This window comes from Sus scrofa, chromosome 16, assembly GCF_000003025.6.
Source record: "Sus scrofa isolate TJ Tabasco breed Duroc chromosome 16, Sscrofa11.1, whole genome shotgun sequence".
Taxonomy (NCBI): Eukaryota; Metazoa; Chordata; class Mammalia; order Artiodactyla; family Suidae; genus Sus; species Sus scrofa.
The window spans coordinates 21585910-21599281 of record NC_010458.4 but is presented as its reverse complement, the minus strand read 5'-3'; the positions used below and the strand labels follow the sequence as shown (position 1 = coordinate 21599281).

The 13372-nt window shown below is 37.5% G+C and overlaps 1 protein-coding gene across 2 annotated transcripts in view; it reads left to right on the top strand.

Moving 5' to 3' along the window:
• Window positions 1-13372, top strand: part of RANBP3L (RAN binding protein 3 like) — a 49483-nt gene that overhangs the window by 13108 nt on the left and 23003 nt on the right. The window contains exons 2-6 of one of the 2 annotated variants that reach the window (XM_021076595.1): window positions 9456-9513; window positions 10203-10258; window positions 10734-10811; window positions 11152-11167; window positions 11641-11714. In XM_021076595.1, the coding sequence (XP_020932254.1) occupies window positions 9456-9513; window positions 10203-10258; window positions 10734-10811; window positions 11152-11167; window positions 11641-11714 (282 nt within the window). The remainder of the gene's footprint in view (window positions 1-9455; window positions 9514-10202; window positions 10259-10733; window positions 10812-11151; window positions 11168-11640; window positions 11715-13372) is intronic. The other variant, XM_021076594.1, reaches the window with a different exon arrangement.

Genomic DNA, 13372 nt, shown 5'->3' with positions numbered 1-13372 from the left:
AGGATCATCTGGCCTCAGAGTTCCAAAATCCACACTTTGACCCATCAGAGAGCCAGACACAAGTGAAAGAAGAGGAAGAGGACGGGGACATAAAGGACAATGTTGGAGCCTGGATGAGACAGTGCATAGGAGAAGAGATTAGAAAAGAGGATGTGGCTGAGACACATGGAAAGATCCAGGAAAAAAGGGAGAAGGAAATGCAGGGCCTGCCAGAGCTGCAGTCCAAGTGCATAATTCCAGTTCTAGCAGCAATTAGAGGTGACCCATTTGGTAGTGCCCATTCCTCTGCAGGGGGTTGTTGTCTTTCCTGCCAAGACTGTTTCCACAACCTTTTTGGGCTTGGCTGGAGGAGAACTCAGTAGAACTACCCAGCAGGAGAAAGCAGCCTGCCAGACTCTAGATGGGGGGAGTCATGTAGCAGAGACTTGGGGCCTCTAGAGCTGCCTGTTCCCGTTCCCATACCTACTGGCACTTCATTCTCAGCTCCCCCTGCTTCCTCTTCCAGAGCTGCTTTTGGCTCAATAGATACTTTCAAACCTCCTGCTCTGAGATGGTTGAAAACCCTCCAGTTACTTTCCTACATGAAATAGGTTAGTCTGAGACTGAGGGCCAATTAAATACACTGGAAAAAAAAAAAAAAAAAAAAAGGTAGGAAAAGATCTCACAAATCACCTGTATTAGAATAGGGAGAAAAAGAAGTGTATGTTTACTGTCAACACTGACCATTACAACACTTTAGAATCTTGAAGAACAAAGTTCTACATTATGCATAAGACTCCAGCTGAATTCTTTTTTTTTTTTTTTTTTTTGGTCTTTTTGCCATTTCTAGGGCCGCACTCGCAGCATATGGAGGTTCCCAGGCTAGGGGTCGAATCGGAGCTGCAGCTGCCGGCCTACACCAGAGCCACAGCAATGCAGGATCCAAGCCACATCTGCAACGTACACCACAGCTCACGGCAATGCTGGATCCTTAACCCACTGAGTGAGGCCAGGGATTGAACCTGCAACCTCATGGTTCCTAGTCGGATTCGTTAACCACTGAGCCACGACAGGAACTCCCCCCAGCTAAATTCTTGTCTGGAGATGTGAAGGAGAGTTTCGAATAAAGGTGAAGGACAAGAACATAAAATGCCTTTTTGTAGGTTAGAGGGCATTACAAAGAGCCCTCTATGGTTAGTTATTCAGCAGTGTTTTTATTGCACTCGAGACTCGGCGAATCCACCTTGTTCACACTTTTATTTCCATATATTTCGATGCAAAGAACAGGTAGGTCCAAGAAATAAGATACTGGAGGCTTGTTAAGCAGTATAACTCAATAAGAAGTCTATCCTGGGCCAGAAGCATGGGATTTGTCCTTTAATCATGGGTGTCTGACAGTATGGTAGAAAAGGAATTCTTTTTAAATTTAGTGTTTATTTTTTTTTTGCCAAGTTATATATATTTCATGTGGTTTAAGGGATCGAATGGTCCTACAAGAGTTTTCTGGGAAAAAACAGCAATGTCCTCCTTGCCCCTTCCACTGCTTGCTTTCGTTTTCTTTTTTTGGTCCCTAGAGGTAACAGCATCCAAGTCACAGAGCTGTTTCTTTCGTATTAACCTCCACGTATCCAACTATCGGGCATTTACTGCAACTTCTCTGTATTTCTGCTTCGACACTACTGGTTTGCCACTGTGGAGGAATTTAGGTCCCTTTCCCAGATTCCTGCAACCTCTTCAATCACTATCATCATACACACAAATGTGTTCCATTCCCGCATCTTCCCAAAATCACCGTAACAGAAGTTTGATTAGATCAATATTCCGTATTCACATCATTGTGACTATGAAATATATTACAATTATTTTTCCTTTCCTGCCCTACTTTCTGTTTTCTCTGGATTTAATAACTGCGTCATATGTTTGTTTTCTTAGTTCTCTATGTGCTTATTACTGGCCAATCCCCAAACTCTCTTCCAATTACTAAATATCTTTTCAAAATATTCCGCTCAAAGGAGATATTCAACTGCTTCTAGTCCCATCTTTTTGGAGACTTCTTTCCTAGAGTATCCTCAGGGACCCCACCACCACCACCACCCCCCGAATTGTGGACTGGTTGTTCTCTCTGACTGGTGCACTGCTGTCATTCTGGGCTATCCCCTCACCATCATCCTGGAGGTTGCCTTTATCCCGTTGAGTTGGTGCCCCGTTTTCTTGGCTCTTTAGTTTACTAGCTCATTTGCTAGAGCATCTCCTTTAGAACCATCCCAAAAATGTGTGCATGCAGGTTACATATTTTGAAAGTTTACAGTTGAAAATGTTTTTATCGCATCTTTACACATAATTGATACTTTCTATTAGCACATAATTCTAGGCTGGAAATCATTTCCTTTCAGAGTGTTAAAAGCATTGCTCCTTTGATTTATTTTATTTTATTTTTTTTTTTTTGCTTTTTAGGGTTGAACCCGCGGTATATGGAGGTTCCCAGGCTAGGGGTGGAATTGGAGCTGTAACCATCAGCCTACACCACAGCCACAGCAATGCAGGATCTGAGCCACATCTGCAACCTACACCACAGCTCATGGCAACACCGGCTTCTTAACCCACTGAGCAAGGTCAGGGATGGAACCCCCAACCTCGCAGTTACTACTCAGATTCATTTCCAGTGCGCCATGATGGGAACTCCTGATTTCTAACTTCAGAATTGTTGTTGTGAAACCTAAAGTCATTCTGATACCTGACTCTTTATATGTGACCTTTTACTCCCTTCTCCGTGCCAGTAGGACCTTTTCTTTGCTATTTCCTAAGATTTCATGATGTGCATTGTTACGGTTCTATTTCCACGTATCATTCTGAGCATTATATTGGCTCTTTTAAACTGGAAACATGTCTTTTGATTTGAAGAAATTTTAATGATCTACTTGATAATTTCATCACCTCTTTTTTCTATATTCTCTTTCTCTAGAGCTTCTATTAGTCAGGCATTGAAGTGACTCTTGGCCTGATTTTCTGAGGTTCTTTTTTTTAAAAATATTTTCCCTTATTTTTCATTTCTGTCCTTTTGCGCTGCTATTTGGACTATTTACTCAATTTTATTCTCCAAATCTTTTATTGATTTTTAAAAAGTCAATATTGATTCTAGGAGCATATTTTATGTCTAAATTTCTAAAGGTTTACTCTTGTTCTGTTTTGCTCTTTCTAAAATATAGTGCTCTGCTTTTACTTCACAGATGTTCCATATTTGTGAGGATATTAATTATATACATATTACACATGTAATTTATATATGCCATATATGAAAATAAATTATATGTATATAATGCTATAAAATATATATTAAACTCGCTGCAAAGTCTTTTCCTCCAGTTTACTTTCTTTCTGTTTACTCATTCAATCACTGAATTTTATGTCTGGTGACCCTTGATTCCATGCTTGTATTTGAGAAAGGAGCACACACTAAAAAGTTCATTAGCAGTTACGTGCACTTGAACTGGGGACTCATTATCTGGTTTGACCATTCATTGAGAAATTCCTTTGTCAATATCTTTTATTCTTTTCTTTTGGGTTGGCCAGACTCTCCAGAGAAAAGTCTTATAATTTCCTGCCTGGAAGAAATAAACTTAGCTGCCAGCATTCTGTGAACCGAGTAGAAAAGGACCTCAATATTTTGCATGTGTGGTGGGCAGAACAGCTCCCTAAAGATGTCCATATCCTAATGCCAAGCACCTGTAAATAAGTACCTTAACACAGCAAAAGAAGCCCAGCAGACAAGATTAAATTAACGATCTTGAGATGAGGAGACTGTCTTAGATTATTTGGGTGGGCACACTGCAATCACAAAAATCACCATAAGATAAAGAAGGAGGCAGGAGTATCAGAGTCACAGAAGGAGATGTGACAGCAGAAGCAGAGGCTGGAGTGATGTGTGGCTGCGGGTCAAGGAATAAGGGCAGCCTCTACAAGCTGGAAAAGGAAAGGAAATGGATTCTTTCCTGAGCTTCTAGAAGAAACCCAAACCTTCTGGCCTAGTTCAGACGTCTGGCCTCCAGAACTGTAAGATAATAAATTTGCATTGTTCCAAACCACAGACTTAAGATAAATTGTTATAGCAACAACAGAAAACTAACATAGTATGTAAACTTTCATCTAATCTCTCGCTTTTTATTATAGAGCCTCCACTTCAAGCTCTTGTCTGATGTTGCATCTTTTCCAGGGAGTAACTCCCGAGTTACTTTGTTCTCAAATCGACAAAACTACTCCCTGTTTTCAGTCAAACTTCACTTCTGCTTCCAGAACTACTTAGTGGTACCGATGCCAGGATTTTGGTGGCTCATGGGGAGTAAACCAGATTGCCTCTTTTTTTCTTCCATTTGTAAAAGTTTTATTGAAGTATAGTTCATTCACAATGTTGTGATAATTTCTGCTGCACAACAAAGTGATTTGGTTATACATGTATATTCATCCATTCTCTTTCAGATTCTTTTCCCACATAGATGATCACAGAATATTGGGTAGAGTTTTCTGTGCTATGCAGTGGGTCCCTATTGGCCAGTGATTCCATGTATCTCAGTGTGCATATGCTAATCTCAAACCCCCTCCCATCCCCCCAATTCCTTTTGGTAACCATAAGTTTACAAAGTCTGTGAGTCTGTTTGTTTGGCAAGTAAGTTCATTTGTATCCTCTTTTTAGATTCCACATGTAAGTGATATCATATGATGTTTGTCTTTCACTGTCTGACTAAATTCACTTAATATGATAATCTCAAGATCCATCCATGTTGCTGCAAATGCTGTTATTTCCATTTGTTTTTATGGCTGAGTAGCATTCCATTCTATATATGTACCACACCTTCTTTAGCCATTCCTCTGTAGATGGACATTTAAGTTGTTTCCATGTCTTGGCTATTGTGAACAATCCTGCTGTGAACACCGGGGTGAATGTATCTTTCTAAATTAGGTTTTCACTGGGTAAAGGTCCAGGAGTTTGATTGCTAGATCACATGGTAGTCCTATTTTTAGTTTTTTGCGGAAACTCCATATTGTTTTTCATAGTGGTTGCATCAATTTACATTCCTACCAACAGTGTAAGAGTGTTCCCTTTTCTCCATACCCTCATCAGCATTTATTGTTTGTAGACTTTTTGATGATGGGCATTCTGGTTGATGTAAAGTGGTACTTTATTGTAGTTTTGATTTGCATTTCTCTAATAATTAACTATGTTGAACATCTTTTCATGTGTTTTTTGGCCTTTTGTATGTCTTCTTTGGAGAAATGTCTATTTAGATCTTTTGCCCATTTTTTGATTGGGTTGTTTGTGTTTTTTTTTTTATATCAAGCTGAAGGAGGAGGTGTTTGTATATTTTGGAGATTAATCCCTTGTCAGTCACTTCATACTTGCAAAATATTTACTCCCATTCTGTGTTATCTTTTCGTTTTGTTTATGGTTTCCTTTGCTGTGAAAAATCTTTTATGTCTAATTAGGCCCATCTGTTTATTTTTGTTTTTATTGTCATTACTCTAGGAGGTGGATCTGAGAAGATACTGCTGTGGTTTGGCCTATGTTTTCCTCTAAGAATTTTATAGTATCTGGTCTTATATTTATGTATTTAATCCATTTTGAATTTATTTTTGTCTACAGTGTTAGAGAGTATTCCAATTTCATTCTTTTGCATGTAGCTGTCCAGTTTTCCCAGCACCACTAGTGAAGAGACCAACTTTTCTCCATTGTGTATTCTTGCCTCCTTTGTTATAGATTAGTTGACCGTAGGTGTGTGGCTATATTTCTGGGCCTTCTATTCTGTTCCAATGATCTATATTTCTAGTTTTGTGCTATATCATACTGATTTGATGACTGAGGCTTTGTAGTATAGTCTGATTCCTCCAGCTCTGTTTTCTTTCTCAGGATTGTTTTGGCTATTTGGGGTATTTTGTGTTTCCATACAAAGTTTAAAATTTTTTGTTCTAGTTCTGGGGAAAATGCCATTTGTAATTTGATAGTGATTGTGCTGGATCTGCAGATTGTCTTGGGTAGTATAGTCATTTTGACAATACTGATTCTTCCGATCCAAGAACACGGTATATCTTTCCATCTGTTCGTGTCATCTTTGATTTCTTTCATCAGCATTTTATAGTCTTCAGAGTGCTTCTTAGTAGCTCCAATGCTGGCTTAAGGTTATTATTCATTCTCCTACTTTCTAGCTTCCTGATACTGTTATTTCTCTCCAGTTTCCTTTGTCTTTGTGGTACCCTCCCTCCCTGACTGCTGGTTCCCCTCAACCCCCCCCCAAAAAAACCCAACCATTTATTAATGTTTCATTGTGATTTCTGAGGTAGTAGGAATGCATAGGTGTAATAAATCAACTTTGACAAAGTTGAAAAAACATAAGTGCCATGATTTTATACTGACTTTTCCTTGGTGTGGTACTGGATAGTATAAGTTACATACTAAGAACATGACATTGTGCTGGTAGAGTTGTAGATATGACCTGTGGAAACTAAGAGCAGTGGTTTTATAGGAGGAAGGTCTGGGTTTAATTAAAGGCTTTTGTTACTTGCTAGTGGTATGACCTTGAGCAAGTTGCTTAACAGAGCCTCAGTTTCCTCATGTGTAACTAAGTCTCTGTAAACATGGTAGAAAACACAATTAACTCAAAAATAATTTACATATTTAAAAGATTAATTTAGACAAGATGATAGATAAAAGCGTACCTCCACTGTGGAGCAGAAATACAGGTGAACTGAGACTGAGTTAATAGATGGTATTTTGTGCCCTTCCTGTATGTAACAAGTACCTAATACAATATTTGTGGGATGAAATGTCTTCTCTTAATAAAGCATTTCAGAAAGCAACAATGAATATAGGAACTCATTAAATGCTACATGAATCTTAAAATAGGCAAAACATAAAACAATTTTTCTTTAAAATATTTCTTCCCATCCCCTCATCATCATTCCTTCTAACAGAAAACTATATTCTCAAATTTTACTTATTGCATTTGCCTGAAAAAATCATGGATGCACGACTAAGAAAGAAATAGAGACCTTGTCAATTCTCCTCTAGAATTTGGACTAGCCTCTTAATTAGATTCCTTATTTCCTTTCCCTCACTCCCTTTCCCCTCTAATCCGCTTTCCACACAGCAGGCAGACTGATCTTAAAAAACAAAATGCATATCAGAGTGAATCACCCCACTGCTTAAAATCTCTATTGGCTTCCCATTTTTCTTGGAATAAAAACAAAACTCCTTGGCACAACCTGCAAGGCTTTGCAAAACTCCAACTTCATCTTCAGCTTCATCTTGTACCACTGTTCTCTTTCTCCTACCTTGCGAAGTATCTTGGTATATAGCCATCCCTCAATACGTATTTGTTGAAGAAGTGGATTGATTAAAAATATATTAGAAAGAAGAAAAGATAAATTTTAAAATATATCATTTTTAAGGACTATGCCTTTATTTTCAAGTTTTTCTACTAGGTCAGGTAAGAAAATTGCTATGAACCCAATGGCTTATGAAATATTTACTTTTGACTTTATATTTGAAGCCCAGGGACTGGCCTGGGAGAAGGGAAGAAAATCTAGATGGAAGAAGAGGTAAGGAGATTATCTGCTTTCTGACTAATGAGCTGGGCAGCGTCAGGGAGAGAAGGTGCTTGCACTGAGGCTAATATTCCTTCAATCAAGAGTGTATACCAAGACCCTAGTACAGTGGTCAGCACAAAAAGATACTCAGTAAATATTTGTTAAATTGATGAAAAAAAAAAGGCCTTCCTACTTCACCACATGCCCTCTAAGCTACAAGTAAACCTTTATGATTTGCTGCTTAATGCTGCCATTGAAAACCGCTTCTACCCATTTTTAGCTCTATGGTTCAATAGAGGGAAGGTCAACATGTTATTTGTCTAGGGGAAGGTCAAGTCATACTATTTTAAGGATGACTATCTTCACTCCAATTTAGAAGAGGCCCATTTATTATTCCACCTCATAAGTATTCTGCTGCACATTCACAAAGACTCTTTCCTTTCAAAGTCATTGGAGATCTCATTTCTTAAATCTAATGTAATTGCTGAAAAAGGAGCTTGTTCTAAGAAAGAACAAAGCATTGAACTACAGTTTAATGTGGATGGCAATGCCAATATGTTGCTGAGCATTTTCCACTGTGGTTCACTAGGCTCCAAGGGCAGACAATGCAGTAAGCACTTGCATTAAAAAGGGAAGTTTATCTTGCTGGACTGAAAGTAGGCACCCAAGTTCATAGGGCCCCAGGAACTTGGCAGAGGGTGGTCTGGCAGAGTTTTGACACTCACTTGTGGGATAAGGTTGTGGGGAACTGGAGAACCCCTCTGGCATGTAAAAGATGTAATTATCTGGTAGTTTCTTGAAATTCTTCAGCTAGACTTTTATTTATTCAGCCAGTGATGGCAAATTATCTCAGCTTGTATGCCAGGACAATAAATCCATAATGGCTGCTAGAAAGCTATTTGGGTTTATCAAGAAAGTGCTGTCATAAGTTAGCAATGTCAACTCTCAGTTCTGAAATGTGGATTGGTGTCATGCCACATATCGAATATCCTTTCTTTCAGGTTTTTTTGGTTATTGTTGTTTTGTTTTAAGTAATCATCATGTCTAAAACTCCATTTAACTTTCATGTAAATTCTGTAAAGTAAGTATTGTTATAATCTTCATTTTTTTCAGATGAAGAGACTAGAGGTACAGTCATATTGTTTCCAAAAGTATGGAATTAGTGGCAGACTTTATACCTGAATGCATGCCTCCCTAACACCAGAGACCAAGTTTTTAACAACCATATAATCTTCCCTAAGAATTCTAAAAAGTGCTGATATTTAAAGCTGTTATCACTGATTTATACCCTAGAGTAAATGAGTTCCTCTCTATTGTCTTACCTAAGATAGGAAAATATAAAAGATTAATAAGGTTGACAAACTACTTACTGTACAACACTGAGACTGACTCTTAAGTCTAAGTTTTGTATACATGGCCTAGTATATGTCTCTTCTGGTCAAGGAAATATGAATTATTTCTGAATCATTTTAAGGATGGAATGCAGTACATCTATACCATTTATATTTTGAGATCGAACCCAAGTTGAAATACTATTTTCAGATACGATTTTACATCCTTTAAAATTTGTTATTCTGAAAGTAAGGATGTTAATCACTATGTTATGATGAATTTCTAAATGGCACGTTATTATATTTTGTTTTCCTTAAATGCTGAAAGCATGTTCTTTTAATGGATGGTCTTTCTATTTGTGGGAACATTTTACTGTCACTTTCCTCAAGCATTTATTTTTGTAATTAACTATTAAAATCATTTGTAAATAAGCACTTTATAGCGCTCATGTAAAACAGTTTGGATTTTACCCAAAGGCAGGGAAAAATATGAAAACCAAAAAAAACTTCAAATTTTTTAGTTGGTGTCAGAGTATTGTTGGATTTCTTGCATGTTCTTTTCTTTTACAGAAAAATCTGTCATTGCTCAACCAATATTTGTTTTTGAAAAGAGAGAACAAATTTTAAGGTAAGATCAAGCTATTTTTCTTTGACTTTTACTTTGACAAAGAAGATGGTATTTCAAGATCTATATATACATAGCAATAGTAAATGATACCATTGCTGCATAAATTTATCCTGTTTTTCCTTTAGCAGAGTAGTACCTTCAGAATATTTACACAGTAGGGATTTACAGATAGCAATTTGCCTGAAATGGGAAGCCAGAGGTCTTATCTGGAACTATGGATAACATGCCATTTTTATGCAAATTATCTGGGTTTTTTGGGAATGACTTGGAAGGGGGATGGGTGAAAGATTAGGTGGGCTAAGGTTTATCATGGATTCCCCACCACTGACCTAGCTTAAAACTGTATATAAAATAGCTTCTAAATTGCAACATGATTCCAAAGGAATCTTAAGAATCCTATTTTGCTTTTTCAGCATCATCCTAAAATCACTTGCTTTGGAAGACAAATGAGAATGTTAGTAGCATTTTCACTTTAGCTTAACTTAACTAGGATTTTCTTGTAATTCACTCTTGCTTATGGAGGTAATTTACCCTACTATCCACAGAACTAAGTAAAGAAAAATTTAACCCCTTACTGAGTAAAGGTGATTAGCTTTTTCTAGCCCTGCCTGACTCTGAAAATTCTCTTATAAAGTGACAGGGTAGAAGAGTCTGATGTGAAACAGTAAACACTCAGCTCTCACTGGCAGCTTTGTTTCCTTCCAGAGACCTGCAGAAGACACCCTGCATGAAGCAGCAGAACGTGGTAATGATTCATAACCTGTATTTCAAAAGCAATCATTTTAGTAAGAAATAAGTAGGCACGAACATTTTGGCATGTGGCACAGACCATGCAAAGCCTGATGGTTTTTCTTTTTTTAAAGCACACGTGTAGACTGGCTTTTGCCTTTTGTCCTTGAGAACACTGATGTTAACAATACCAAAATCCTTCACTGCCCGTCCCTCAACTTTCCAAAAACATTCTCTATACACTCCCGAAATTTGTATTCAATTTCGTAACAAAGTCACCTGTTTCTGTTTCATAGCAGGATAATAGGCCTATCGGTTTATAATCACCAAGCTATTAACCCCAATGTCTAAAACTGTACTTCAGGAATTTACATGTTTTCAAGTGATAATGTATCCAGAGAAAAGGATATTCTATCTCTCCTCTCATATCATGGATTGAAGCTAATTTGTTATTGCAATCAATTTTACCCTTCACATTGAATTTCTTACAGAGTGTAATGATTTTTCAAGAAAGCGTGTCCGGTCCTCATCTTTTCCTTTGCACGCTACAGATTCTCAGTCCCAAGGAGGTAAGGATAGCCTTGACTGTTGAGTGTTCGCTGTTGTGTTTACTCTGAGTATGATACCTAAGAAACTTTTCAAACAGGTAATGTTTAAAATTCTACCCACTGGGTAGCGTTTATAACATATTGTTATGTGAAAACAGCAGTCTATAAATGGATTGTACAGTGAGTTATTATTTAAAAATTCAATTTATCAACATTAGAAAAAAGACTGAATGGACAGAAGCCCCAATAAGCCAGAAGTTAGCAATAGTTAGCTTAGGTAATGGATTTCAAGTGATCTGTGTCCACCCTCTCTCACCACTTCCCTCCCACCCCCACCTTTGTTTTTGCTGTGTTCCCAAAGTTTCTGCATTAAGCATGTATTAGCTTTACAATCTGGGGAGACTGCTATTTCCTGTAAAGTAACCATCAACTTAAATAAACAGATGTCTGCCTTTTAAAAAGACGCCTTATTCTATGTGTGTTTTGAATGAATCAGTAACTTAGCCTCTTCTACACTCGAAGCATTCTGGTGATTTCTTTCATGATGGATCGTACTGCCCTCTGCCTTGTCCTACAGCTCTTTATGTGTCTGTTCCATCCCCCGAGATCCTTGAGGTCATCTTCATGCCTGACAGAGTGTCTCACACATGATGAGCACTCAGATATTTATTGAATTGAATGGAAATTAATGTAGAATCCTCACCAGGGGCACACTTTATTTTGAATCGATACAAATACAAAGATTTTTCTAAGCTGGTGATAGAGCAAAATTTCCAACACAGCAAAAAGCCAAATCAAAAGAAAAACAAAAGCCACTGCCTTATCACTTCAGTTTGCAGTCTGCTTTTAGCGTCATCCTTGTCCTGAAGCGACTGAGATCATCATCCTTCACGGACCTTCCCACCTTCCCCCATTCTGGGCCAGGTACTAAAGAACTTAGAACCTCAAGCCTGACCCTCTGACTTTTCAAAACCCATTCTCATTCATGATTTTTTTCAGCTACTATAAAATGCCGATATTTTAGTGGCAAATAAAATATGGGCCTCAGCAAAGTATGCATGGAAGAATAGCTTATGATTCTAAGCTGACAAATTCAGACTGTATATCTATTATGGTTTTTTTTTTTTTTTGTAGAAAGTTTAAACTTTATGATGTTTTTTAGGATTTCATGTTTATGATAGCATTATTTTATGTAAGACAGCCCTATAAAATAAAGAACTTGCTTTATTTTCCTTCTTACTGTCCATCTATAAGTTTATAATATATGTAGTACTCAAAATAACATCATTGCTTTTGATTCTTATTCTAAAGTTTATGCTTTAAATTTATAAAGTTTAGAATATGATCTTTTTGAATTTTTCACTAATTAAAACATTACTTATTTTTATTTGAAATTTGTAATGCTTTGTTAAGTAAAACTATTTTATAAATAGTTTGATATAAAGTATTTGAATGGTTGGAACATTCTTTACATCAAGATTATGGTTTGTATTCTTATGTTTTTGTTTCTATTGAATAGCCCACTGCCTTTTCTGAGTTAAGCTTGCCACAAGAAATGGAAAATACAACTATTCACTTCCTTTTAACTGATTCTAATGGATTTGTATTCTTGTTAACAATTCCAAGCATGACTGAGCAACAATATGTCAGACACCTTTCAGACACAGAAGAGATACATTCTGGTTCAATCAGCCCCATCCACCTGGGCCTGACAAGTTATAGGACATTGACAGGAATAGGGTCCTGGTCCCAGAGGACTTGTTTTATTGTATTTGTGCATAAAGCAAAGAGATGGCTTTAAATTATCTGGATAACTGCTTCAATTCGTTTTTCAAAAATCAGACACACACACACACACACAACAATGAATAAAAGAACATTGATACTAGCAAGCAGCATCTCATTTTATGTTGTACAGAATGCTGGTGGTATTGGAACAGAGACAAATAGTGCAATTTTAAATGGACCACGGTTAGTTTTCAATAGTAAATATCATAGAAACCATGTAACTGAACTCTGAATTAGAGAAGCAGTTCTATCCCAACGTTTATAATGTATTGTAATACTACAAAGAAGCAATTCTTATTCTTTTCTCATCTCCGTTAATCCACGCTCAAAGGTTTCTGTTTCTGCAGTTTGCAATTAAGAGGTGATCTCTTTGCCATGTTAGTATAGGCACATCTCATTTTATTGAGCTTCACAGATATTGCTTTTTACAAATCAAAGGTTTGTGGCAACTCTCCCTGAGCAAGTCTCTGGGTGTCATTTTCCCAACAACGTTTGCTCACATCATGTCTCTGTGTTACATTTTGGTAATTCTTGCAATATTTCAAAACTTTTCATTATTATATTTGGTATGGTGATCCATGATCAGATGTTACTACTGTTGGAGTTCCCGTCATGGCGCAGTGGTTAACGAATCCGACTAGGAACCATGAGGTTGTGGGTTCGATCCCTGGCCTCGCTCAGCGGGTTAAGGATCCGGCGTTGCCGTGAGCTGTGGTGTAGGTCACAGATGCGGCGTGGATCCCACATTGCTGTGGCTCTGGCATAGGCCAGCAGCTACAGCTCTGATTAGACCC